Source organism: Vulpes vulpes, chromosome 3 (assembly GCF_048418805.1).
Source record: "Vulpes vulpes isolate BD-2025 chromosome 3, VulVul3, whole genome shotgun sequence".
In the NCBI taxonomy this organism is placed as follows: Eukaryota; Metazoa; Chordata; class Mammalia; order Carnivora; family Canidae; genus Vulpes; species Vulpes vulpes.
Genome location: NC_132782.1, coordinates 66,578,492 through 66,605,672, shown reverse-complemented (window position 1 = coordinate 66,605,672; position 27,181 = coordinate 66,578,492). Strand labels below are relative to the sequence as shown.

Genomic DNA, 27,181 nt, shown 5'->3' with positions numbered 1-27,181 from the left:
TTACCTGCCAGAGTCACACAGACACACGGACATAGGGCCACCTGCCCTTCTATCTGGGTCTCTGTCACGAGGCTTTAGATTTCCCTCTCGAAAAATAAGGTTGAATTTTGATAGAGGGTGTGAACTTGGGAGCTAAAAAATTGGGGCCTTTTTTTTCCTGAGTAATGGATTTTAGGGACTGTGAGTCTTCTGGGGGCACTTGTTCATGTGCCTGTGTGTGTGTGTGTGTGTGTGTGTGTGTGAGTGTATGTGTGTGGTGCTAGGCCAATCATCTTGCTGTTCTCATGGAACTTGAGCAGCCCGAGGCCTGCAGTGTGGGGGACACCCCAGACCGACTGGAGGGGACCCGGGAACCCCGCTGGGTGGGCAGGGGTTAGACTCTTTCCTTCCTCTGGCTCTGTGGCTCTGAGGACATGATGTCTGCACTCCTGGCCAGTCGTCCCCCTGCTGTCTGTCTAAAGAGGGACAGCTTTCTTGGCCCATGTGGGAAGATGACCCCAGCCAACCACTTGCTGGGTCTGGAGCAAGCGTCCCTCCCACCCTGGGCCCCAAGGTCGGCGGGGTCAGCAGGCCTTGGCCATGGCCAGGCTCCCCACTGTTTGGCCAACGCTGTCTGCCTGCGATGCCTCCAGCTGCTGAAAAGGTAGTTCTTCCGAGGAAGGGTCAAAGCAATAGTTGTGTGTTCAATTATTCTCCCCTGCTTTTCAAATGAGAAAGTCTTATCAATTTAAGCAAAAAATGGCATTTCTTTCACTAAAGAATATTTCTTCTACAACTTTCAGTTTTTAACAAACCTAATGGAAATCACAAGCAAAAGAAATCAAATTCAGGGTGTGTGGAGGGCTTGAGACTGGGCCACATGTCCCCCACCCCCACCCCCATCACTGTTGGCAGTGACCCAGCCCACCCTCAGGTGGTCACGAATCTCCTGGCCACATGCAAGTGTGGCAGACCCAGAACCAACCGTGGACGTGTCTTCGATCAGCTGGCAGCCAGCACGGAGCAGCAGGCTCCTGATACACACTCCCTGTGGTATACACACGGTGTATACTTTATGTGTATCTACACAGTATATACTCTGTTTATTCAAACACATCCGTATGTCTCTAGAAAGAAAGTTACTTTACGTTTTACATCAGAAGAGGGAAGCATCCAGGAAGAAATAAGCTCGGGTGCTTCCCCCAGTAGGCTGCTCCTGTCCTGTATCTTTGACACTCACTCTTCCAATATCCCAGGACGACAAGTGGCCCGAGGGCCCAAGACCATGCACTAAAATGTCAGGTTTCAGGATGGAGAGTGCCACTTGGGAGGATCGGATGAAAGAATGGTTTCAGTTCTTTGTCATCGAATTTAGTGACTATAATTACTCAGCAGGAATGTGAGTGGGCAGCCATGCGTCCTCAACGCATTGTCGTCCTGGTGGACAGAGCTGCATGTGTATTAGGGGCACAGGAGAAAGTGGTTAAAAATAAAAGCAGCAAAAAACGGGTCGATTTGGTGAATGGTCGGTCATGCTGGGAGCTGACTCCTGTCCTCTGAGGCTGGGTCACTGGGACCTCTGACAACCTGGGACAGGTGAACAGGTCCGCGACTTAGCCAAAACTGCCCTAAGGATTTTATGTAATCAGCAAAGATTTCTTTTCCTTTGCAATGGGAAAATATAGTTAGCAACACCCAAGTCTGGCCCAATCAACCCTTAATGCTTCCTGTTAGCTTCTAATTGCCTCCCTGATGGCTTCTGGGGACCCTGCTAATCCACTGGAGTTTTGCAAAGACCGTGGGTTCCTAAGACTCATGTTTTGTACCTCGTTGTACAATGTCATCGTGGCCTTCGGAATATTAAGTTCTAAAAACAGATTAGATGTATTCAGTGGCAGGATAGCCCCCAATGACTGGATTCTTGAGGCCGTGTGTCAGGTATGCATGATTTTATTTAAAATGTGTCCAATAAGATTTTCCACCTGGTATGAACATTTTACCTCTTCCCACGTATTATTATAAACAGTGTTTCCTCACTTCATGGAGTTTCTTAGAAAGTTCTAAGTAACTTAACAGAAGAGAAAAATGAAAGTGTGGGAGATGGAATAATGGGGAGTTTATATCACAGCGAGGGTGCTCACGCATCACGCAGCCCGGCCCCCCCGGGACACACAAGTGACAGGAGGGTGAGGGAATAGACCCGGTCATGCAAGTCCTCGTACCGTCACTTGGGATCCGTTGGCAGTTCTGGCATTCCCTGTCACTAGCACGTAGAATAGGATGAGTCAGCTGACTTCAGGGAATGGGAAATCGTCTCTTGCTCTGGGTGGCGGGTTGACCAGCTGGGAGAAGACAGGAACACGAATGCGGTGTCGTAGGAGCGTTTCAGAGTACCGAGGGGGCTGTCCCACTGCCGGCGCGTCGGGGAGCTCGCCCCGCGTCCGCACGGCTGCATGTCCACGGCGGCCACAGCGGCCCTGCCTTTTGTCCCCGGGCACCGGATTATCTGGGGACAGCCGCACACCACAGCGTCAGCAGAGAGCGCACGTTTTCACCCAGTGGGCAGTTGTAGTTTTAAGTCGCTAGAACCTGGCAATGTGAAATTTTTTTCAGGAGCCAGAGGCCAGGGCACGAATGAAGTCTACATGTCGTCACACGGGGCCACGGAAGGACACGTCTCCGAGTTACGCTGACCTGCCAGGGAGAGAAACAGAGACACAGAGCACAGCGATGCAGGACGTTCCTAGCGAATGTGAGCGGTGCCATGGGCGTGAAGTGGGTGGAGCAGCAGGCGCTGGTCTCCTGTCTGCTCTTCGGAGCTGCTGTCTGGGTAGAAGCCAAGGGCGGTGTGAGGGGGCGGGCGGAGGGGCGGGCGGGCTGGGGAACGTCACCAGCTCAACATGGGTTCTAAGGTGACTTCGAGATGGCCACTCATTTACCATCGAAACCTAATCCCGAACAGCGTTCGCTCCCTCGTTCTCCCTGTAAACACATCTGTTCATAAATAACTTAAACGTCTCCTTGGCATTCAGGATTCAGTTCCGGCTGGAGTAGAAAAGGGTGAGGATGCTCGGCGTTGAGGAGGAGATGTCGGGAACTCGTGTGTGTGGACAGGTGGCTGGAGCGTCTCCCGCACGTCGAGGACATCAGCCATCAGACACGGGCGGGGTGACCCAGCCGTACTTTTCATGCGTCTTCACCAAACTCTTAAAGGTAGCTTCGGCTTCCTTGCGGCTGAAGGACTTTTTGGATTTGCCGGCCTTTCTACAGATCCGCCCCTGCGGGAGAGGGAAAGGAACACCAGGTTAGAACCCCCTAGACGGGCGCCAAGCAGAGCAGGGCCGCCGAGCTGTCGGGACGGGAGGGGTGCAGCCAGGCTTCCACCGGCGCCTCATCCCTGGGCCCGGGAAGCACCTGCTCTGTGTCCTCGGCTCCCCACGGCTGTCCCAGGAGAGGTAGACGGGGTCCCTGGGTGGGGGGGCTCCTACGGCCATTCCTCCTCGCTCCCCGAGGATGCTTCCCTGTGACTTCCAGCCTCCCCCACAACCGAAGAGGCAGAGATTCAAAGTTAGATGTGTCCGTGCAGCTATTCACACGCACATTTCAAAAGTCAAGCTCAGGACCAATGGGTGAATTTCTTGTCATTCATGACACGTGGGAGCCACTTCATGAGAAGACGGGGAGGGCATTTTTGAGGAGGAGGGAGTCTGTCTGGAGTCCCAAGAGGGAGCAAAGATGAGGGTTGGTTGTCCTTTACACAATCCGGGAGACAGATCGGGGCACCGGGACCAGGCGTTCCTGACCCAAAAGATGGGACATCTGCATCTGCAGTGGACAAGAGCATCTAAACCATCTCAGAATGGATGCAGAAAGCTCTAGATCATGAGGGAGAAGGAACCTGCAGGCACTACTGACATGACTGTGTCTCAGGCTACGCTCTCCTTTCCAGAAACCAGTGGGAATGAGGTTTATTTGGCATCTGAGGGAAGGAACACATGGAAGACAAAGAGGAGCTCCAGCCGGGCGGGAGCCTCGGTCGGCAAGGGCCAGCACGGCTCTCACCACCCAGCCTCAGGGTCCTTCACGAGGCCTCCTGGTCACCAGGAACACCCGGAGCCTCTCCTGCACGCTCCCCGGTGCTCACTTCTTTGGGCCCCTCCTGGGAGACCTGCATGTCTTTCTGAGCATCTCATGCATGCATGTTGCAGGTGGAGTGGAGGAGTTCGTTGACATCTACCCGCCTGCAAGCTGCACACACCGTCTCCAACCATCTCCTCCACTAACAAGTCTCTGTGAACAGGCCCTCTGCCTTTCGACACCTAACAGTTCTGTTGCGGCACACCTGTGTCATCTGTGTCGCAAGGTGACCTGAACTGGAACCGGGCCTCACCACCAGCAGCCTGACTGGTGCTCCCTTGGACGGGCATCCAGGACAGTGGCCACTGGGCCTGTGTGACTACAGGCAGGCAAGGCCTACCCCATCTTAGTGGTGTCGGATAATCCACTGACGATTCTGGGGGGAAGGCCGTCGTACCGGCCTTGTCATTCAAGGGGAAAATGGTGCCCAATCGCCAGAAACCGGGAATGAAAGAGTGTTTCGTGTTCTTAAATTCAGAACATCTGGTTCAACATTTGGTGTTTTAACACTGGAGACTCAGACCAATGCCCAGGGAAGGAGCCAGAAATCCAGAGTTGCCGCTGGGCCTGCCCTCTCTGGACATCTTTCTGGCTGGGCTTATCTGCTGATGGGGGGCAGTGCCACCATCTAATCTGCTGCTCGCTTCACACCAAAAGTGGTGCTAAAGGAGCAAAGGAAGGATGAAAGAGAAGAAGGCGGGAGATTGCCACTCACTGACTTCCAGAAACCTCCCCAGGCCTCTCCAGCATGCGACTCCTAGTTTGAATTTTATAACTTCCTCCATTGCTTACGCGGCATAGTCACATTTGATATAAAGGGACCATGGGAAGCTAATACATTTATAATGATCATCCTGATGGCTTGAGATCAAAGTCTAAAGTTGCTTGATTAAACAAGCAAACACATCTTTGCAGGGATACCAGCATCAATTTCTACATCAAATAGGAACAAATATCAAGCTTTATTCTTTTGCCTAAAATGCAAATCCTAGCCATCTCTATCAGTCCTGTCTCTAACCCCAAAAGTCTGTGGTATGGTTTGACAATTCTGAACTGAAAACAGACAGGCAAACACAAACTCACCATAATCTTGGAATATTCTGTTGTTTTTGGCGTGAACATACACTTTGCCTGTTCTTTCTGAAAGTCCCAACTATTACAAAACACAACGGACAAAACCCCAAATGAACAGACCACTCTTTGTTTCCCTTTCTTCCCAGGAAACATTATGAACATCAAGCCCCAGCACTCAGTCAATTCAGCAACCAGGAGACAGAGCCTATTGTAACCCCGCCAGGTCTCTGTGCCCTCGCTGTCCTCAACTGCCCACGAAGACCTTTCTCCTCATCTGGTGTCTCTGGAGTTTTAATTTATAGCTAACAGATCTCTCTTCACAGATTGCCTGTCCCCTTCTTGATAGGCTGTTTCAATATCACCCAGGGGAACACGGAGCTTGAAATGTACCACTTACGTTGCCTGGCCCAGCCAAGGTGGCTGAGCTGGTTTTGCTAAGATGCTCCTGAGGTGCCCACTGCATCAAGAAGTGGGGATGCTCCATGTTCCCCCGGGCCCTTGATGTTCAAGGTCATTCTGCTGTGGGGCCGGCTCCCAGTCTTCCCTCCAGGTGCCGTCCGTCCCCTGGAACACGGACTGTGGGGAAACCTTTGGCTCAACTGCTCCGACCCGCTGTGTTGCCCTCTCTTAAGTGGGGACAGGATTCCCTGCCCAGCATCATTATGAGCATCAGATGAGATGCTGAACTTGGAAGCACTTTGAAAAACGTAAATTGCATTACAATGACTGAAAAACGGTCCTTATTGTCGTGACATTCGTATTTCTTCCTTCTCTGGTTCCATGTAACTAATAACCAGAGTCTCTCCTGGAGGGTTTCCTGGAATAAATCTTGTTTCTCCTAAAACACCTCTACTTGTATTTAATGTGAACAGATCTGGATGTGACAATTTACTCAACCCGCTGTGATAGCTTCGTGTAATCGTTAGTTCAGATAAGTAAACACCCTCTCTCTCCTGAGGCCCAGACGGTACACGTACAGGTAAGAGCAACCGGAGGCTTTTCCCCTAACGCCCTTAAAAATTCTCACCGTAACGCTGATGCACCGCGGGGCTAATGAGACTAGTCCTCTAGGGCTGTGTGTAACAAAACCAAAAACCATTAGTTAGTACTTCGGTTTGACTTTTGTGTGGAGGGGCCAATCACAATAATCCAACATGAAAAATTCTATACAGCTACACATGTCTACACTTTTCTACACGACTCCAAACTCAGATCCACATGTCAGTCCCTTCAATGGCTTCCATGGCCTCAATGCACATGGTGAATTTCATTCATTCATTCATTCATTCATTCATTCATTCATTCATTCATTCATTATGTCGGGTACAGGGTCTAGAAAGACAAAGGGATAGTGGTCCCTGCCTGTAGGAGCTTCGAGCCATCATGGCATGGGCTGCAGGGACAGAAGGTGCACATCAGAGCTTCCCAGCCTCAGTCCTCAGCATCATGGGCCAGTTCCTTCTCTGTGGGTGGCATCCTGTGAACTTTAGGATATTATGCCGTGTTGTTGGTCTCCACCTACTAGATACAGCGCAACCTGCCCCGCTAGAGTTATGACAACCAGATGGTCTCCAGACATTGTCAAATGTCTCCTCAGGGGTCAGATCACCCCCTTTGAGAATGGCTGGCATATGGAATAAAGAGGGCATGGGGCAAAGAGGAGGTCCTTTGGTTTCCTATTTGTTTATCAAAGGATTGCGATAAGTCTTCCCAACTTAGGAACTGCTGGCTACTGGGACTGCAGAACTTTCTAAGGTGGAAATGATTCTGGTCCTCACACAGGTTGGAGGGGAGGATGGGCTCTACTGTGGGGTGGGGGGGGGAGTAGCGCCGGTTGTCTGTGCATCAAGAAAGGCTTGTGTCCGATGACACTTGAGCTGAGCCTTGACATGTGGGTGGCAGGTGCTCACCAGGCTGTGGTGGCAAGCATAAGGGGTCCCAGAGCAGAAGTTGAAACAGCTGGCTGTATTCAGAGAACAATGGAAAAGACACTGGTGAATTTGGGGCACAGGGCCTGTGTGTGTGTGTGTGTGTGTGTGTGCACATGTGTGCTAGGGTGAGGGTGCAGAACTCAACAGACTTGGCTTCAAATCCCTGCTCCAACACTTCCTGGCTGTGTGACCTTGGGTGAGTTACTTAACCTCTCTGAATCTTGCTTTCCTTATCTGTAAAATAAGCATAAGAAGAACGTGATATGCCCTGGGTTTTTATAAGGACTTAATGTATTAAAACACGTAAGATAAGATGCTTGGCATAGCGCCAGGCACGGGTGGACACAGTAAATGGGGCTTTTAGGTTTTGGAACTATCACAGACAATCTCACCTTTCGACCAAGTTAGCTTCATTCTGGCCTCTTGAAAACACACACACACACACACACACACACACACATATTCTTTCTGTTTTTTTGTGTATATTATGACTTGGTTTATTCTGTCACAGAACGTCTTTGGGCAAATCCAGTAGTTCACATTTATGTGGCTCATTTCCCAGCTTTTTCAATAACGTCTATTTTAACAGGTTGAGATAAATACACTCATTCTATATTCTCCCTTGATTAGATTTTTCTTCTTACTACTTTATTTTTCTTTGCAAACCTACTTCCGTGGCATTTCTGCATTTCATTCGTCCATGAATTATAGGCTTCTGCTCTTTTAAAAATAGAGTTTCCAGACTCTCATGTGAAGTTTTGGGGTTCTTTCCCTCATTTCCTGGGCTGAATTACAGAGCGGCTACTTGTTTTCAAAGTCTTTGAAAGTTTGTTAGTTTACAAGTGCTCACCATCCCTAACCCCTCCAAAAGGAGTTTCTAATGTGTGCTGTTTGCTCAGCCTCCCTCCCTAACATGGAAGAGGAGACCCGGAACAGAGGAAGTGCCAGGGCCGTGGAGAGGAGAAGGCGTGCTCACCAGATCTCTGAAAGGAGGTCTACTTGGAAAGGCAGCCGAGATTTCGCCTAAGGCCTAACCTGCAAAGCAGATCAGCTTACAAAGTTCTAGAGAACAGATAAGACCCTACAACAGGTGAGGCAGCTTCAAAGAAATGTTTCCAAATCAAAACAGTTACACTGAGCTGCTGGCCAGCAAGGGAGGGACTTCAACAGGATCCCATCCAGTGAGGCAAAAAAGAGAAGCTGGGAGCAGGAATGTGCTGATTTGATTCTGCAGCACTTAGCAGGGGTCTGAGAATGTGTGTGTGAGAATGCATGTTGGCATGCATGTCCATGCATGTGCTCAAATGTGGATATGAGTGTGTGTGTGCATGCATGTGTGCACATGTGGATATCGGAGTGTGTGCATGCATGTGGGCACATGTAGATATCTGAGTGTGTGTGTGTATGAATGTGCTCACATGTGGATATGACAGTGTGTGTGCATGTGCTCACATGTGGATATGAGTGTGTGTATGCATGTGCTCACACATGGATATGAGTGTGTGTGCATGCATGTGGATAGGAGTGTGTGTGCATGTATGTGCTCACACGTGAATATGAGTGTGTGTGTGTGCATGCGTGTGTGCACACGTGGATATCTGAGTGTGTGTGCGTGCATGTATATAGGGTCCCTTTAGTGAAGTGGCCGCTGACAGAACCTAAGAGGAACCCTGAAGGAAGCCCTCCTGGCTGAGTCAGGGAAGCCCCAGGCCACAATGGGCCCATTTGGGGGGTGGTCAGTGGATACTGGGAGACCCCTCGCCTGCCTGGGAGTCTGCCCAGCACCAGCCAAGGCAGGGAGGGGGAGCGCCAAGGAGCTAGGAGAGCAGAAGGGGAAGGGGCAAACTGATGCGGTGCTCCCAACATCTGGGGCTGGACCGTTTGTGGCTGTGGAGCCTGTCCTGTGCCCTGGGATGCTCGGCAGCGTCCCTGGCCTCAGCCCACCAGATGCCAATAGTTGCCCCGTGCCAGTGGTGACAACCACGTCTCCACAACCACAGTATCCTCTGACATTCCCCACTCTAGGTCAAGCAGGGAGCATGCTGGGTGAGTGCACATGGGTGCATCTACCTTGGCCTCGGGGCTAGACAGGCAGGGAAGACTTCCTGGAGGAGGTGTTCAGAGGGTGGACTCAAAGGACAAATTAGAAGGTGTGCGTCCAGGTATTCCTGGGAGGACAGAGAGAGAGAGGAGGCTGGGACAGGAGATACATTAGTTCCTGGGGCTCCTTTAACAGAATGCCAGACCAGGGGGCTGAGATCAACAGAAATCTATTTCTCACAGTTCTGGAGGCCAGAAGTCCGGGATTGAGGTGCCAGCAGGGCTGTTTCTGGGAGCTTTAGGGGAGAATTTTTGCCAGGCCTCCCCCAGATTCTGGTGGTCTGTTGGCCATTGCCAGCATCCCCTAGCTTGCAGACACATCACCCCGATCTCTGCCTTCATGTTCACATGGCCTTCTCCCAGCGGGTCTCTGTTTCCAAACTTCCCTCTTCTTACCAGGACACTGACCACTGCATTAGGGCCTATCCTAACCCAGGATGACCTCATCTTAACTTTACATCTGCTAAGATCCTTCATCCAAAGGAGGACACATTCACAGGTGAGGGAAGGGGTGGCCATGACTTCAATATATGCTTGGGGGACATAAGCCCTCCCACTGCAGAGGTAAGGGTGATAGATCCTCTACCATCATCCTGCAGCATCTGGACCTCTCCTGTGGGTGGCAAATCGAGTCAGGTGTCCTTTTGGGATAGGTCCACTTGGGAGGTGGGTGGCTGGTCAAGTGTGAGACGGTGGCCAATTGGAGAAGAATCTGTCATGTGACCAAGGAGGCCTGGGACACTCTGGGTTTCTGATCCAGGAGGAAATAGGTTTCCAGGATCAGATCCTGAGTCCCTTGGAGGTGGCTGGATTTGGGATGTGTATCAGAAATGCAGCACACAGAGCCGGAGGAGGCTGCTGGAGATGGTGCTTGGGGCTCTCACATCACGGGGTCCAATGACAGACATGGAGAGGGTCCACTGGGGAGAGAGGAGGGAGGGGACAGGGCCACTGGCTCTTGAGTGACCTGCTCTCCCAGTGCCTAGCTCTGTGCCTGAGTCCCAAGCACACTGACACCTGTTGCAGGGGTGAGCCTTTGGAGAGGGGTAACAAGGAACTGGCCCGTTGTGCAGTGGTGAGATGCCGAGATGCCGGGTGGTGAGCACAGCCTGGTGATGGCAGAGCCAGTGACATACTGTCTTAGCACTGCCCCAAGAGAGGGACTGGGGAGCAGGCGGGGACAGGCAAGGGCATGTCAGGAGTGCTCCGGCTGGCAGTGCACAGGTGCCCGGTGAGCCAGAAAAGCACCCACGGTGTGTGTGATGCTCCCATGATATATAATGAAATCGGAACTTTAAAAACTCTTCTTGGCTTTATACTTTAGCAATCTCTGCCATTAATACCAAACAAGTCTGTTCTTAAATACAGTTTGGCTATAATAAACTCCCAAGAAAGTAACCTGTATTTCCCAAAGATTTATTCAGTGCCTACCACCCAACAGAGCTCCAGCGGGTTGCTGGAGATACCAGGTGAGACCAGGTGAGGGAGACGCACAGGGCTGCACCCAGGAGCCTAGGGGTGGAGGCAGGGGTGAATGAATGAATGAGCACTTTTGGCCAGAGTCTAGCTCCCCGTCCTGGCAGGACCACTGACCTGCTTTCCTATGGCATTGGGTCTTACCAGGGTGGAGTTCCAGAATATTGCTCAGGATACAAAGCCACTTCACTCAGGAAGGATTGTTCACTTGCTGGAACATACTAGAATTTTCCATTGAGAAATCTTACATAACCTATTCTCTACTAGAGCCTCTACTATTTTCCCAATGACTGGTAATAAATGTACTCAGATATTTTCTCTTAAATTTGTGAACAACTTAGAATGTCAAAGATAGCATCAATTTTATATAAACTTGGATAATATTCAGTAGGAATTACACTGGAGCTACTTTACTTAATATTATCATAAAACATCCTTGAGCCACTGGCAGCACCAAAGGCATGGCTCATGGATATTTCTGATGCTTGCAAAACATAAGCATCTCTTTCCTTTACACTTTAAAGACAGCTCTAGCAATTACTGAATCTCTTCTGAGACACATGGTCTTTTCCTGGAAGAAGCAAGCAGAGAAAAAAAAACTTTGTGCTAAAAATTTAAATTATTTCAGATAATCATTTCAAAAAAAATCTTGGGGGGGGGATTCCATTAATACTTCTACTTCTGCTTAAGCAGCCGGGTCCCCGTGGGTTTCATTAGCGGCACTAGAACACAGTAAGTGATAGTTAGATGTACTTATTAAAGGCAGGCATGGCAGCTGTGTGTCAGGCATTGTTCTCAGGACAGGGTTTGAACACACGCATTAAACCCTCCCTGAAAGCCCAGCAGGTAGGCTTTGCTACAATCAACCCCAACTTTCAGATGAATAAGCAGACACAGAGAGGTCAAGTAATGTGCTCAGAGTCACACAGTACTCAGAGTAAGTGCAGTACTGAGCCCAAGGCCAGGCCGGCTCTCACAAACAAGGAGAAAGGTTGCATGTGCAAGAGAAGGAGAACAAGATACTGACCACCGACTGCACACAATGCTGCCCAGCCCGGCCTTCTCCCACTGGACATGGGATGCGCTGAGGTCACTGACCCCCTCCGTCGTCCCTCTGCACCCTCTTTATAACAGAGGGCTCCGGGCCCACCATTCCTTATTTACCACGGTTCATTTAAACCCTGAGCTGATGTGCATTGGATCTACCCAGTTCTCCCCTGGTCCCCTTCTCAACCCTGGCGGACCTTCCTCAGTGAGACAGACACCTGCTCACTCACGGTCCCTGTCCCTCCAGATGACGGGCAGTCTATCGTTGCCACTTCTGCTAGACAGAGAATGCAAAGAGAGCTCATCAACAGGCCAAGCCAAGGACACCATATTTCATTTTCATGGCTAAAGGATTTGTTTAGCACAAAACTGCCACTCCTTCAGCGTCTTTGACTTACGAGGTAAATCCAGCTGCCTACGTAATGGGTTCTAGAGAAGTCCTGCCAGCACAGCTCTGTCCCTGGTATCACAGGCAAACTCACCGGGCGCTCCACACACTGGCCTATCTTCACTCACATAAATCTTTCTCCCGTGGACCTGGCTCCATGGGCATGAACAGGTGATGTTAACTGTCTAGGTCTCAGCAGCCCTGGCCTTCTTATAGGATCGCTCTGTATCTGTTTTTTTTTTTTTTTAAGATTTTATTTATTTATTCATGAGAGACATGGAGAGAGAGGCGGAGACACAGACAGAGGGAATCAGGCTCCACGCAGGGAGCCCGATGCGGGACTTGATCCCAGGACCCTGGGGTCACGACCTGAGTTGAGGGCAGACTCTCAGCTGCTGAGCCACCAGGTGCCCCGCTCTGCATCTGGTCTGTGCTGAGTGAGTGATCGGCAGGAAATGTGGCATTTCCTTACCCAGCGTGACCTCCCAGGTCGGAATCCTGGCCACCGTCATCCCCTACACACTGGACCTTCCTTAGGGCACCATATTTCTCCTCACCTTGGAACACATTTTGAAAAGGATGAGGATCAACATCTTCCCCACAGCGCCCGCTGGTGTTTCCGTCCACCTGCTTGCTCTTGGTGGCTCAGTCCTCACTGCGCCCTCCTTTCCAGGGACCGGGACTCCCCTCACCCTGACTCGTGGCCACCCACCTGTTCCACATGCCCCGATGCCAGAAGCTATCTTTGTTGCCACAGTGCCTTGATTTAGGAAGCAGGCCCAGGGGACCTGGAGCCTCAGATGAGGAGGGATGTACTTGGATTTGGGGGGTAGTTGGGTGGCACAGGCCGGGTCGTCCTCTCCCCAGGAGGGCCGTTGGGAATTAGCAGAGCTGACAGCTGCCAGCGAGGTGAGACGCCCACTCTGCACTCCTCGTGCCTTTTGTCCCACAGAAGGCAGGTCTGCTGGTAAGGATCCCTCACCTCTGCAGCTTCGCCCCACGGGAGTGGAGGGGACCCGCCTCCGGCCAGGGGTCTGCTTGATGTCAGGACCCTCCGTAAGCAGCTGCACCGTCCACCCAGTCCCGCCGTACAGCGCCGCGTGGAAGAGTACTCTCTCACACAGACAACAGCAACAACAAGGCCACTGAAAGGAGCTCCAAAGATGCGAGGGAGACCAAGAATGTCACTGGAAAATGTGACAGGAACCGTCCCTGGGCATTCACCTGTCAAAACAGGGGCATCCGCTGTGTTCTGCTCTGCGGCCTGCTGGCAGGAGCTTCATGCATCTGACAAAATAATCCCAAACTGGGCTGTTCTGGAAAAATCACATCAAGAAGGAACACCAAGACTTTTACAGGCAACTAAGGCAACGTATGCTTTTACTCTCGAGACAGTTTCCAGTTTCAGGAGGCACACGTGTCTTTGCGATTTATGGTGGCCCTTTGTCTCTGAGCCACCTCTCCAAGCGGTATGACTTGTAACCACACAGAAAGCTCTTGCCACACAACACGGCTGGCACAGGGACTCCCAAACTGCAGGAAATTATGCAACATTAAATAAATAAAGCTAATGAGACTTTAAATCATCGGGACTCTTGAGAATATTTTCCAGAAAAATTCAAATGTTAAAATAGTACGATTTGGGTTCCAATTCTCTAAACTCCCCACGACGATGGGTGGAGGCAGGCACACCTGAGTCCCTGGATCTGGGGTCACCGGACTCCGGGCGAAGAGACGTTTCTACCTGTCTTTAGGTCAGGAGGGGGCCGCTTGCACCCTGTGAACGGCAGGTCATCATTGGTGGCAACTGGCATCCATGAAGACAGTTGTGGTTGGCTGTTACAAATCCAAAGTAGGTTTTCCTACCGAGGACACAGCTCACAAATGGGCGTCACCAACCCAATATGATTGAAGGTTGCCCCAAGTCATGAAAGGAACAGAAAAGGCACCCCCAAGGGCTAGCTTGTGCATCGCAGAGCCTGTCTGCTCTGTCGCACGCTCATGTATCCTGGCGTGATCTAGGGTTCTGTGCACGTGAGGAACGCTCCCCGCCCCCCGGAGTTTCTGTTTCGTGGGACCATCATGATGAGTCACTGCAGTGGAGCCCTGCACATGGCTCCCCAGCACAGCAATGCCTGCTCAGCTGCTCCGCCACCCAGACAACCACCCCATGGAGTCTTAATATGGGCTGTTTGCCCCTATGGCCCTGTTGGGCCTCCAAATGCCAGAGAACTCTTAATATCCACACACCTTATAGTAAGTAAGCTTGAACCTCCTTGCATTTGCCCTGAGAACACAATTTTTATTGTTTTGTGCACTGGCTGCTAATGAGGTGCTAATGAGGTGCCAGGGTGGTAGATATGGGAGGCATGGCACCCTCACCTCCTGGCCATAATTAGACTGCATGCTGCTGGAAAGAAGAGAAGGGTGAGGGAGACCAGCCCCCCTGAGGTCTCCAGACACTCACCCAACACCCAAGCCACACCTGAGGCACTTTGCCAGCCTGACTCCCGAGGACGGCGAAGGGTCCTGAGCCTTGTCAATCAGTGGGGGTGATGAACTTCTCTCCTAGCTCACGCTGTCCTGATGCACTGTCTTAAAAAGTGAAGGGTATTTTCATAAATCACACTTTCTGGCAGGTCTGGAGGTGAAATACAGCATCCATGACAGAGGCAAGTTCTGGAAAGCCCGTGCATTTCTGAATCCACCAGACATCAGCATTTCGCCCCCATGTCTGGGCTCTACTGCTCCTGGAATTGCAGTCCCTCCAATAGCCCTGGTCTCCTCTGGCTCCCCGCAGGTTCTTACCCATGCATTTCCCCTGACTCCTGCCTTCCTACCCCCAACCCTCTGCTGAGCGCTGGGGTCTCATTAAATTAAGAGCTCTGAGCATTTACAGTCCACTGGCAGTGTGCTCTGCATAACAGGGTAAAGGTGAAGGATTCAAACCATTTCAGAGCTACACACCATCATCCCACCTCCCCATATCTGCCGGTGATATGCAGGGGACAGTCCCAGCACACACATTTTCTGTTTGCAAGGAAATGCCGGGCAATGTTACGGCACAAAATAGCTAAGTGTTGAGAAAGCAGGGAGCGGGGATCTTTCTGGAAAATCAGAGTTCTGTTATCACAAAATAGTCTTAAGACTGCAATCAAGAACGGAAGTTGGTTCTAAATTCAAATGTCTGGGCTCTGGCTGAACAGTTTAGAAAACCAAGGGACTGATTTTGGCTGACCTAATAAAAATTAAAAGTGATTTTCTATAAGCAACTAGGATGGCTATTATTACTTTTAGGTCATTACTTTGGGGATGTTCTGATTCCCACTCTTTTATTTGTATAATGGTGTTGCCATAAGATCTTTTCTTTCTGATTAAGTAAAAATTATAAGAAGAATTCAATCAGTGATTTTTATATACATCACTGGGGATCTCTAAGCAGTGCATACTTTATAACACAATATGGATAAACCTTGTGCCAGTCCCTGTGCTGAGGGCTTTCCACGTGCAGACTTGCTGTGTCCTCACCAGGGTGGAACTGCTGTGACTTCCCTTATCATGGGGAAACTGAGGCAGAGTTCAATTGCCGAGGTCACAGAGCAGGTAGGTGGTGAAACCAGGGCTTGAACTCACGCAGCTGGGCTCCAGTGTCCATGCTCCCAACCACTCTGCTATGCTCGAGACAGAAACAACAGGTGATGGGATTATAAATAGGGGGTGCCCGCTGTAGCAGCCCACACCCTAAATGTGCCTAACTCATGAGCAGGTTTGTATGATACTGGTGCAATTTTTAATTGAGCATTTCATAATCATATTCAAACACTATACAGATTTTCAGGCAACATATCCAATTGTGCCAATCCCCTCTTGGAAAAACAAAGGTCACTTTATTTATTTATTTATTTCAGACTCTCAAGTTCTTTCTCAGGCCCACCTCACCCCCAATCGGGATTGCATTTGACTCATTTCCTCTTTTCCCCAAATTTCCTCCTCTGCATGAGGGCCCTGAGCTTTGGGGCCAGAGGACAAGTTTTTCTCTTCCTCCAGTCCCTTCCGTGATGACACTGACTCGCTGCACACGTGGGGGCGCGTCTCTCTCTAATCCAAACGCAGGTGGATGCTGAGAACAGCAGCCACAGACTCCACGAGGATGCATGCAGCACATCCTTGCTGGGGGCGAGCACAACAAAGCACGGTGGCAGGGGTGTCTTGGAGGCAGAACCAGCCTCACTCAGGGGCTACTCGAGGGTTTACTTTGTTTTACAAGGCTATTAGGGGAATCATTTCTTACAGCTGGATCACAGTCCTTGCAAAGCTTGCAACAGCTTTTACATCATTTTCAAATGACCTTTCTCCTTTGCATCTGGCCCCTGGTGAGGCAGGCTGAGCCACTGTTCCCTTCCCCCATACAGGAACAGAGACAGATGTTGGCCGCCAGGAAGCTTGGCCACCCCACTAAGAAGGGCCGGGACACAATCTGATTCCTACATATTCCTCCCACCTTATCCAGTGCACTAAGCAGCAGATCTGACCAAACCCTACAGATTGGGAGAATTTTAGGAAAGGGACCAAAATGAACCTCTAACTCCTACACATCTGAACTCAGGGCATGAGGTTGAGGGGCAAACCACTTGTCACTTGTGTCATGATGAAGACCCGAGGCTCTGGCATCGTGGCTCATCATCTTGGGTACCCGAGTCCTCACCTCCAGCCTCGTGTGACTACATACCCAGCACGCAACGGTGTGTAAGTGTGTTTCCTGAAGAGCAAATGACGAATCCTGAAGAATTATCGACATTGACCTCATTGACCTCATTGACCCCACGTCCCAGCTAGAATGCCAAAGCAATGGTAGTACACTCGGGTTGCCACTTCCCAACACGTGTCCCGTGTGGTATTCCACATGCGTTAGCTCATCTGTGCCTCACCCACGAAGCACACTTGTCGCAGTTTTGCAAATGATCGGGTGGAAAATAAAGAGGCAAGTGACTTCTTGGTGGTAGCAGAAAGGGTAAATGACAGTGTCCCTCAACGACCTCAGCCTATTTCTGGAATTAGAGTTAGAACCCCACGAATGTAAAGTCTGGGGAAATGGTGTCCTCTACAAACTGATCGGACATTCATGGGACACACCAGCATCCCGTTGGCTCTAAGAACTGTGGCTATGTCTGTGTAAGCCAGGACGTTCCAACCTCACCCCGTTCCCAGCACACCGCCCCCAGCCCACACCGGTCGTTAACAGCCTAAGAACCAGTGCTCGGTGCTGGACAGGCACCCCACAGAAGCACAGACGGTGGCGGTGGGCAGTGCCCGTCAGACCCCACGTGTGCCGGCCCTGGCAGGCTAGAAACTTCAGCCAGCACTCAATCTCTACCACAGCTTTCCAGGAAGTGTCTTTTATAAGGAGAACATGTTCAGAAAACTGGAATTTCAAAGTGAAATCTCCCATGTTTACTGAAAACACCTCATGCAGCGTGTTGTCCTGTTTGCAGTCCAAACTTCTGCAGGGGGCCGGTCGCGGGGCTTGCTAACCAGAGGACAGGGGAGTTAGGAGCAAACACAGCAGTTGACCCCACATATATTCTGTAGTGATGGTTTACGTGGTGGAGGCACAGGTTTTCAAATGAATCTTCCGGCTTTGTTATTTCATATCTCTGTTGGCTTGTGTGATGATCTGGATACAGACATGAAGCTTCTTCCATCTTCATATTTGAACTGGCAAAAAGAATACTTTTGCTTTGGATTTGTTTGTCTGCTTCTCATGATATCGAGATTTTTTCTGTGCCACCAGGATGTAGTATTCCGCTGACCTCATTACTTGTAGCTGGTAAAACCACCTACACAGAAAATCCTACAGGCTTAGCTATTTTTTTTTAAACCACTTTATTGAGGTATGGTTGACATATCAAGATCCGCATGCACGCATTTAATGGGTACAACTGGGTGAGTTGAACACGTGGCAATTTTTGATGAACTTGATGTGGCACAGGTTAGGGCTTTGCAAACAGCCACGTGCTTCCCAGCTCCCACCATCAGCTTGTGGCTTGGCGGCCAGCGCTGGGCAGTGGACTGGGAGCAGAGGTGATATGCGTCCTTCCTTCCGGGGTGGGGGGGCATCTGGAGCCCATGTGCTGACCCAGCCCCATCCCCTGTCCCTGTGAGCTCAGGGGCCAGGTGTTCCCAATGGGGAGGCTAATAGGATGCAAAGGGGCATCCAGCCACAGCAGGCCAGGTGCAGGAAGTATGTGTTCATTGCGTCATGCTGGATTTCGGGGGATGCTCTGCTGCAGACAGTAAATCACCCACGAGCAAAACTCTTGACAAGTGATTGAAAAACCTTACATGGTACAGTAATGACTCACGAAAAACAAAGACGAGCAAAGAAGAGGTCTTGTCCTGTCTGGATGTTAGACTAGGAGGCCGGTCTTAAAGGCACGTGCACATAGTATTTGTGCAGGAGCAATCCTATCTAGGTGATTTGTCACAGGATAAAAATGCCTCCCCCCAAATAAATAAATAAATAAATAAATAAATAAATAAATAAATGTAGCAAAAGAGGGCCAGGTGGGTCAGTAGATGGGGAGGAAGTGGGGTCACCTCACAGAGGGAAAGGAAGGTGGATTTCTACCTGGACAGCACAGAAAGACAATGGGCTAAATTTAAATGCAAACGCATGGTCACAAAGCCAATGGAAGAAAATAGACCATGATGTGATGTAACAGTCTTCACACACAGCTTTGACCATGAAAAGAGGGAGAAACAACTTCAAAATTAGAGAGCTTTTTCTTTTTCCAGTAAAATATGAGAGAGAGCAAGAGAGAGAAAATGCATATACTAGGAGAAAACGTGTACAACGTCTAAAACCCACACAAGAAATTATGTCTGGAAGACAAAGAGAGTTCCTGTAAACTGGCAAGAATAAACCAGAGAACCAGAAAACCCAAAGAAAAGTAGGGAGAAAAATATGAACAGGCTATTTAGAGAAAAAAATCTGAACAGCTGACAAGTCCAGAGGATAATGTCCAAATTTACTGGTTATTAGAGAACTAGACTTTAAAACAGAGGTAAGATATTACCTGTTCAGGGCAAGATTCAGGATAGAGGGTTTTCGGGAGGCCCATGAACTGGTCAGGGAAGCGATTGTGGAAGATTCTGGCAATACCTAGAGAAAGTCAGCATGCACAGGCCTGATGCTGGTGAGTCACGCCTGGACATAGCTCCCAGGAAAGTCTGCACTAAGTGTGTTCCTAAGGAGGCTAGTCTAAGGCGGTGAGCTGCAGTATTTATGTGACCACAAGAGCAGAGGATGGCTGGGGTCTCCCCAGACAGCAGAGGATTAAAAGTGGTCGATGATGCTGGGCACAGTGTGCATAGCAGCAAGCACAAGTGTGACAGCTATGAGGGAGGGTACGCGGATGGCTCATGAAACCACTGAAAACACACCTTGACATGCTTTACCAGGGCCCGAGCAGTTTAAAGAACATTTATGAAAAGCCCAGGGGGAGCTGTGGTGAACCCAACTCTCTCCATCTGGGGCAAAAGGACAGTCACAGAACAAATGAGGTGTAAGGTCATGTATCTGTGTAAATATATTATATATATACAAAAATGTGATTATTTTCCTATCAGGGGTAACAGGTTAGAAAATGTGAAGTAGACAAGCTTATGGACAGTACCAACAAATACCCCATGACCCCGGTATGGGCAGCCCCTGGTGATGCCCCGACGAACACTCCTCCCTGGCGTGCATGTCCTTGAGAGATTCCTTCCCTCTAGTGTGCACGGGGCCTGTGACATACGTCTAACCAGCAGAGTATGGCAGGGGTGCTGGGACGTGTCTTCTGTTTGGGGTACCTTCTCATCCTCTTGCGAGCTGCCACGTGAGCTGCCCCAGGGAGAGGCCTCCAGCATACAGCCGTCAAGGAACCCAACGCTGGTGGCACCATGAGTGACCCTGAAAGCGGAGCTCCCCGTCCAGGCCTTTGGATGGCAAGGCCTCTGCCGCAGTTCTGGCTGCCGCTTGAGGAGAGCCCAGAGCCAGATGCACCCAGCTGTGCCACGCTCGGATTCCCCAACCACAGAAATGGTGCGGCAGGAGGTGCTAGTTGTCTTAAGTCACTAAACTTGGGGATCAGTTGTTAATGGAGCAATAGTCAACTAACACAAAGTGCTCAGAATCAGTGTGACAAAAATGTTCTTAAAATAAGACCAATGACAATCACAAACAGGCAAAGGGGAAAAGCAAAAAATTCAAATGACAAAAAAAGACCATGTGGAAGATCTGCTATGAACTGAATTTCATCTCCCACCTGCCCCAAATCCATCCATTGAAGCCTTCAACTCTGGTGTGACTTGTGGTGATGGGGTCTCTGAGCAGGTGATGAAGGTTTCAGAGGCCACGAGGGTGGGCCCTAATCCAGTAGGACTGGTGTCCTCATAGGCGGAGGAAGAGGCACCAGAGCAGACGCGTGCACAGAGGAAAGGCCATGTGTGGACACGGCAAGATGCTGAACATCTGCACGCTGAGTACAGAGGCCTGGAAGACCTTCCAGAATCCCGTCGGCACCTTGACCTTGGACTTCCAGCCCCAGAACCGTGAGAAAGTAACTCTGTTGCTCAAGCCGACCGGGCTGGGCACTGGCTACGGTGGGCGGAGCAGAATAGCATGATGCTCTACCTCAAAAAATAAGACGTCAGGTAAGTTTAGGAAGACCTGCTTGCCAGCGAGATGAGGAAGTCCTGTCCCCTTCAGGGTTGGAGAGCTGTGGGGACGCCGCTGTGCCCTGCCGTCCCCAGGAGTGTTGCCTGGCATAGCCTTCACGAAGGGCAATGTGACAACGTGCATCTGATCAGTACGTGGAGTGTCTCTGCCCTTTGAGCCAGAAACCCCCTTCTGGGAGCTGCCTTCACCATAACACAGCACAAGTGAGCAAATGTGCGGGTTGCTCCTGAGGGAAGGACAGCTCAGAGGACAGGAATCCACCCAGTGCTGCTGGTGCTTGGTAGCTGTTTAAACAGTGGCCTTGGTCTCGACCAGCTGATGAGAGTAACATCCACAATGCACTAGTGAGAAGAGGGGTGCAGACTTCAGACCCAGACAGAGAGCACGATACATGAGAATTGCTGCATGGGGGCAACTGTGTGGGTGCAGAAAATCAGTGCTTATCTCTGGCAGGTAGAATCATGGAGCTTTCGGTCTCTACTTTGTAAATTCCGGTACTGCATGCATTTTGTACAGTAAGCATGTCTATAATCAGAAAAAAACTGTGAAGCGCTCTAAAAGTGAGACAGAATAAACATACAGCATTACATTGTTGTGCATTATCACTAAATCTATGCTTTTTTCTGGTCCCTTCATGAGATACAGAACCACTCATATTCACAGCAAGAATCCCAAATCATGGGACACCTGGGTGGCTCAGTGGTTGAGCGTCTGCCTTTCACTCAGAGTGTGATCCCGGGGTCCTGGGATCGAGTCCCACATCAGGATCCCTGCATGGAGCCTGCTTCTCCCTCTGCCTGTGTCTTTGCCTCTCTCTGTGTGTCTCTCATGAATAAATGAGTAAAATCTTTAAAGAAAAAAAAAAGAATCCCAAATCATGATGATGATGATGATGATGATGATGATGATAAAGGCTATAATATCAAACTGGCTCATCACAGGCCCTGACTCGAGTGCCTCTGGGAAGGCAGGTCTTCTGAGGGGCCTGTCCAGGTCATTACACCATCCCCTGTCTCCTAAGTACCTTTGTGTATCTGGACTCAACACTGGTGCGCAGAAGCTGACCTGCAATTCAGCCCCAACCAGGGCAGCTCAGTCGTCACCAGCACTCTTTTGACCTCTGATGGCCACTGACCAATGCAGGATCTCGCCTGAGTGTCTATCTTTGGTGCTGTTGTTTTCACTTTCATTGCAGAAGGGCATCTGATTCCAACTCAATAAATGCTGTTAAATTGAACTGCATTAGAGCAATCTATTTCCCTAAGAAATCATTATAATCAAGAAGGCAGATCAAAGTTGGCAGAAACAGAAAATCAGTTTCCTTTCCATTTAATTGCTTTGTTTGGTTAAATGCATGTAGTGGAAGAAAAAAATCCTACAGACCATTTTAATTATGATCTTGTGGAAGTCAGGGATTTCCTCCTGATATTAAAATGTGAACATCTAAGTATATTCTGTTTGAATAAGAAAATTATATAAACACTTTAATATGCCTTTTTGTATTATAAAAAGCCTTAGATTATATATATTAAGGACCCAATCTTTTGACATTTTTGCTGGGCTCTGATATTTGTGAGGTTTATGGAAAAGCCCTCTGCTCATGGACCCTCTGGGATCAGTGGGCGTCCACGGTTGGGCATGGGAAAGATGCTGAGTACCCTGTGCCAGCTTTGAGTCTGGACACACAGAACTACGGCGCTCGTGACTGAGCAGCTGCAGGGAAGGCTCAGACCATGGTGCTGCCCTCCCTCAATGCTGGTGATGGAGCCAGTCTGCTTGCTCCATAGAGTCCCAAGTTCTGGGAAGACAAGAGAGGAGGGAGTTTTTAAGGGTGGACTGTAGCTCCAGAAGAGGAGTCCAGGGAGTCTGGGGGAGAGGGCCATGTCTCCGTGTGTCAATCCTATTAGCTCTGCAGGGAGTCCTCCTGTAGGGGGAGCCCTGCCTGTTCTGGGGTCTGGCAGCAGGCTAGTGGAGAGATTTGGGCAGAGTTTGATGAATTTCTCTACTTAGAATAAAATAGGAAAGCACACAAAGTGCAAATTGCCTTCCCCTTAAACTCTATGATGGACACGGTATATCACCAAAGCCAGCCAAGTGCTTGTTTCAAACAGTTTGATCAATAAAATTCAGAATTAAGAATGGTCTTTTGATGTAACCATAAATCGAATGAGTAAAATTACCATGAAAATGGAACTGAGAGTTTTCAGAAAGCATCCTACATCTAAGTTTGATGAAGACCTCTAAAATGATAAAAGTAACTTTTGATTAAAAAAATGCATCACCTTGGATGTTTCAGCATAAAAACCAATTGATTAACACACATTCTCTCTACTTTCTGCCTTCAGGTGTCTACTACTGTGGAGTTCCAGGATCACAGACTCTCAGGAAGGTGTTTGAAATGACCGTCAACCTTCTGGTCCTCCTGGATTATCTGCATCACCTGCACCATGCCGACCCCTCCACACTCTCTTATTCACCCCATGTTCTCTTTCTCTGCAGCCCCAGGCCAATGCATGTGCTGGGGTGCTCCCTCTCCCAGCCACCTGCTCCCAGGGCTGGGATGACCAGGCCTCCCTGAGGCAGACACAGACCCTGGGGCAAGTGGAATCCAGAAACCCTGAGCCAGAGAGAAGCCACAGGATGGGTAACTACTCCAACCAGGGTGGGTCTGTTGAGACAGTAAGGGCTGGAGAGAGAGGTGAGAAGGAGGGACACACGGGAGGAACAGCATGAGAGCAGGGAAATAGCAATAGAAATATTTCAATGGAAATAGCCAAACAGTCAAGTGGGGTCAAGCAAATGGAGCGAGCAGGAATGGGGAAACAGGGGAGTGCACAGCGGATGGATGGGGCCCCTGCTCCCCAGCTGGATAAACGTATGGGGGGAAGAAGCCCTGCAGGTGGGAAGGGAAAGGAAAGCATGGAAAAATAAAGACCATCAAGGGGTGCTGGGTGGCACAGTCGGTTAACCATCTGACTCCCGATCTCAGCTCAGGTCTTGATCTCAGGGTCCTGAGTTCAAGCCCCATGCTGGGTTCCATGCTGGGCATGGAGCCTGCTTAAGTTAAAAAAAAAATAAAAATAAAGGCCATCATGATTATCAGGAAAAAGTAGAAAAGAAAGAAATTCTGGGAAAGCCAAGGAAAAACAAAGCACTTTGGAAAAGTTGGAGCTCACGAGAAGGAATGTGCAGTTGTGGGAGGCCAGGGGAGCCTGGTTATCACAGGCGACACCCCGAGGCAGCGGGGCCCCAGTGCCAGGCCCCAGGCAACCAGGGCAGTGAGACGCCACGTTTGTGGCACAGTTGACATTCACACGTGCTTCAAAAGAAAGGCTGTTTTGGGCTCACTTATGTTCCCAATATTTATATGTTGATGTCCTAACCCCTAGGGCCTCAGGATCTAAATGTGTTTGGACACAGAATCTTTCCAGAGGTGAATAACACAAAATGAAGCCATGTGGGCGGGCCGTAGTCCAACATGACAGGTGTCCTTGTAAGAGATCAGGACGCAGACCCGCAGGGAGGGACACCCAGGTGAGGACTCAGGGAGAAGGCGGTGTGTCCAGTCAAGGAGAGAGACCTCAGGAGAAACCAAACCTGCCCACACCTCATTCTCCCATGTCAGCTTCCAGAACTACAAGAAAATCAATGTTTGTTGTTGAAGGCACCTGTCTGTGGTGCCTTGTGATCCCAGAAGCCTTCAATAATAATACAGGCTAATACAGGCTCCAACCAGAAAAGTCACAGCTGAATGGAAGGAGGGAAGGGAGAGAGAGGGACAGAACGAATTCACACAGTGGCACAGAAACCTCCGATCAGAACAAGGCCAGGAAGAAATGAAGGAAAAGATGTTTGAGGACAAGTTCTTTAAATCCCATCTGTCAGACAAAACGAACAGCCCCCGGAACAGGACAGATGAGCCGGGCACAGGGAGCAGGGTCCCTCTTGCAGTCCAGATCCTGGCCTCTGTCAGGCATCTGCCTTGTGTGTTTTCTGGCAAGTAGGATAATGACATTTCAAGAGCATATGACTAAAAACAAAAACAATAAAACCAATTCTCGTTTCCTGAAACACCATGACCAGTAAATCTGGGTTGAGAGAAGAAAAGAAAACTCAAATCATGTGGGATGCACATGGCGCTGGAGGCGAAATTATTTTGGTACTTGGTGTCAACCAGCAAACGCCTTTTGATTGAGTGTCGTTTTGTTGCTAAAAATGTCCACTTTCCCGACACTGCAATTACAGTGCGCTCCACACCCGTAATCTTCCTTTGATGATTCATGATCCTGCGGTACCTGAAGGTCATCACCTCAGTCTTCCTACAATAGCTGTGGAGTGACTACCAGCTGCAGGGCTAAGCCATCTCCCTGGGCTCCATGTGTCTCCTGGGAGCCCCACCAAAATGCTCCTCCTATGGGGACGTGCTCCCCTATGGAGAGGTGCTCTTATGGGGAGCTGCTCCTCCTGAGGGGAGATACTCCCCTGTGGGGATGTGGTGCTCCATTTATGGGAGCAGCTGCCCCATGGGGAGCATCCAGTTGTGCAGGCAGGGAGACACAGCAGGGATAGCTGGAGGAAGCAGGCATCCAGCAAGCAGGGAGCAGACTGCTCTGGGGTTTGCACAGGGAAGGGAGCTACTCAGCCAGAGCACAGGCCACGAGGAGAGCAGTGGGGAGAGCCAGAGGCTGCATGGAGGATGTGGGTGGAGATGGGCCTGCATAGATCTGTGATTCCAAGAGGAGACCTGGCCTTGGGGTGCTAAAGGGGAAGCCAAATTCCTCCTGGGGCAGCTCACTGAGTCCTCCCACGATGCCAAGTGACTCTGGTTCCAGTGTGTGAAGAGGAGGTGCAGAGCTGAAGGGAAAGAGAGGATGGGGGAGCAAAGGGGAGGACAAGGGGGCAGCAGGGAGGACAGGGGAGCAGTGGGAAGGATGGAGAGTGGAAGGGATGACGAGGGAGCAGAGAGGAGGATGGAGGAGCAACGGGGAGGGCAGAGGAGCAGCGGGGAGGATGGGGTAGCAGGGAGAATGAGGAGTGATGGGGAGGACAGGGGAGCAGAGGGGAGGATGGGGGAATAGAGAGAAGGACGAGGGAGCAGAGGGGAGGACGGGAGTGGAGGAGAGGACAGGAGTGGAGGAGAGGATGGGGGAGCTGAGGGAAAGATGGGGGAGTGGAGGAGAGGATGGGGGAGCGGAGGGGAGGATAGAGCAGCAGAGGGGATGATGGGGGAGTAGAGTGGAGGACGAAGGAGCAGAGGGGAGGATAGGAAGCAAAGGGCCGGCTATACCAGGGCCTGAGCAGCAGAGGGTGACAGCTGGTAGTGAGCGGGGAGGTGATAAACACAAAGGCGGATTAGATAAGTGCTCTGCACAGGAGGAAAAAGGGAGTTTGAAGTTGGGGAAAGGATGAGTCAAGATTCCATTTTCCCTGAAGCCTGAGGGGGGTGACTCTGGAAGGACGAGTGGGTGCCATGTCCAGGGGGAGCTGGGGCGGAGACTGCTGATTCCCACGTAGGATGTGAGCTGGCTCCCGTGCTCCAGCTGTGGCCTCCTCCCTCCGCACCCAGAGTGGGAACTGTGGAGTCCTGGGTCCTGGGGGCTGGGGAGGTGCTTGGAGAGGCACAGGGGACCCCACAGAGCCAGGAGTGCAGGGTCTCCAGGGGTTCCCAAGCTCCTCTCTTCCTTCAGGGCAGTGGAGGCCAAGGCGGAGAACAGCCAGCTGTGGGGCAGCAATGTGGTGAGTTCTATTTTGCTAATTTCCTGGTTTTCTGTTAGGAAATTAAAATCTTGCTCCTCTTGAGATATAATCTCAGATCGCCTGATACCTCACCTTGCTCTGAAATTCCAGGGTGAGTACGTGTTAAGAAGAGCCTAAGAAACTAAGGCGGCATCACATATAGTAAGTGCCTGACTCTGGCCTTGGTCCTCATGGGCCAGGCCGAGGACGACATTATTAATCCATCACAGGGGTGGCTTGTCCTCAGGGCACCAGCAGAGGTGGCCCCTCAGAGCTCTCAATGGCTCTCATGGCCCCTGGTGAAGACATCCAGAGCGGCAACAGCCGCACCCAAGTCCAAAAGCATCTACCTTGCAAAGGTCATTGAGGCATTTAAAATCCAAAGTGTGGCGGGGAGAGGGGGAACCTGAGGCCCGTGTGCATACTCAGTGTCGCTGTGCACCCCACCAAAGAGCCCTGGGCAGCGGCGGCCTGTCCGGATCGCGGCTGTCACGAGGGGGGCCCCCGGAGCATGGTGGAGGAGGGCTGGCAGGTGGAGGGCTGACCTCAGTTTTCCCCATGACCTCCACACAACTACTCCAGTCCAGCTCT

The 27,181-nt window shown here is 50.5% G+C and overlaps 1 protein-coding gene across 1 annotated transcript in view; it reads right to left on the bottom strand.

Annotated features, from left to right (window-relative positions):
• Positions 1-1,913: 1,913 nt before the first annotated feature.
• Positions 1,914-27,181, bottom strand: part of UBE2QL1 (ubiquitin conjugating enzyme E2 QL1) — a 40,944-nt gene continuing 15,676 nt past the window's right edge. Inside the window, exon 2 of the mRNA XM_026017655.2 lies at positions 1,914-3,257. Within this exon, the coding sequence (XP_025873440.2) occupies positions 3,126-3,257 (132 nt within the window). The 3' untranslated portion in view covers positions 1,914-3,125. The remainder of the gene's footprint in view (positions 3,258-27,181) is intronic.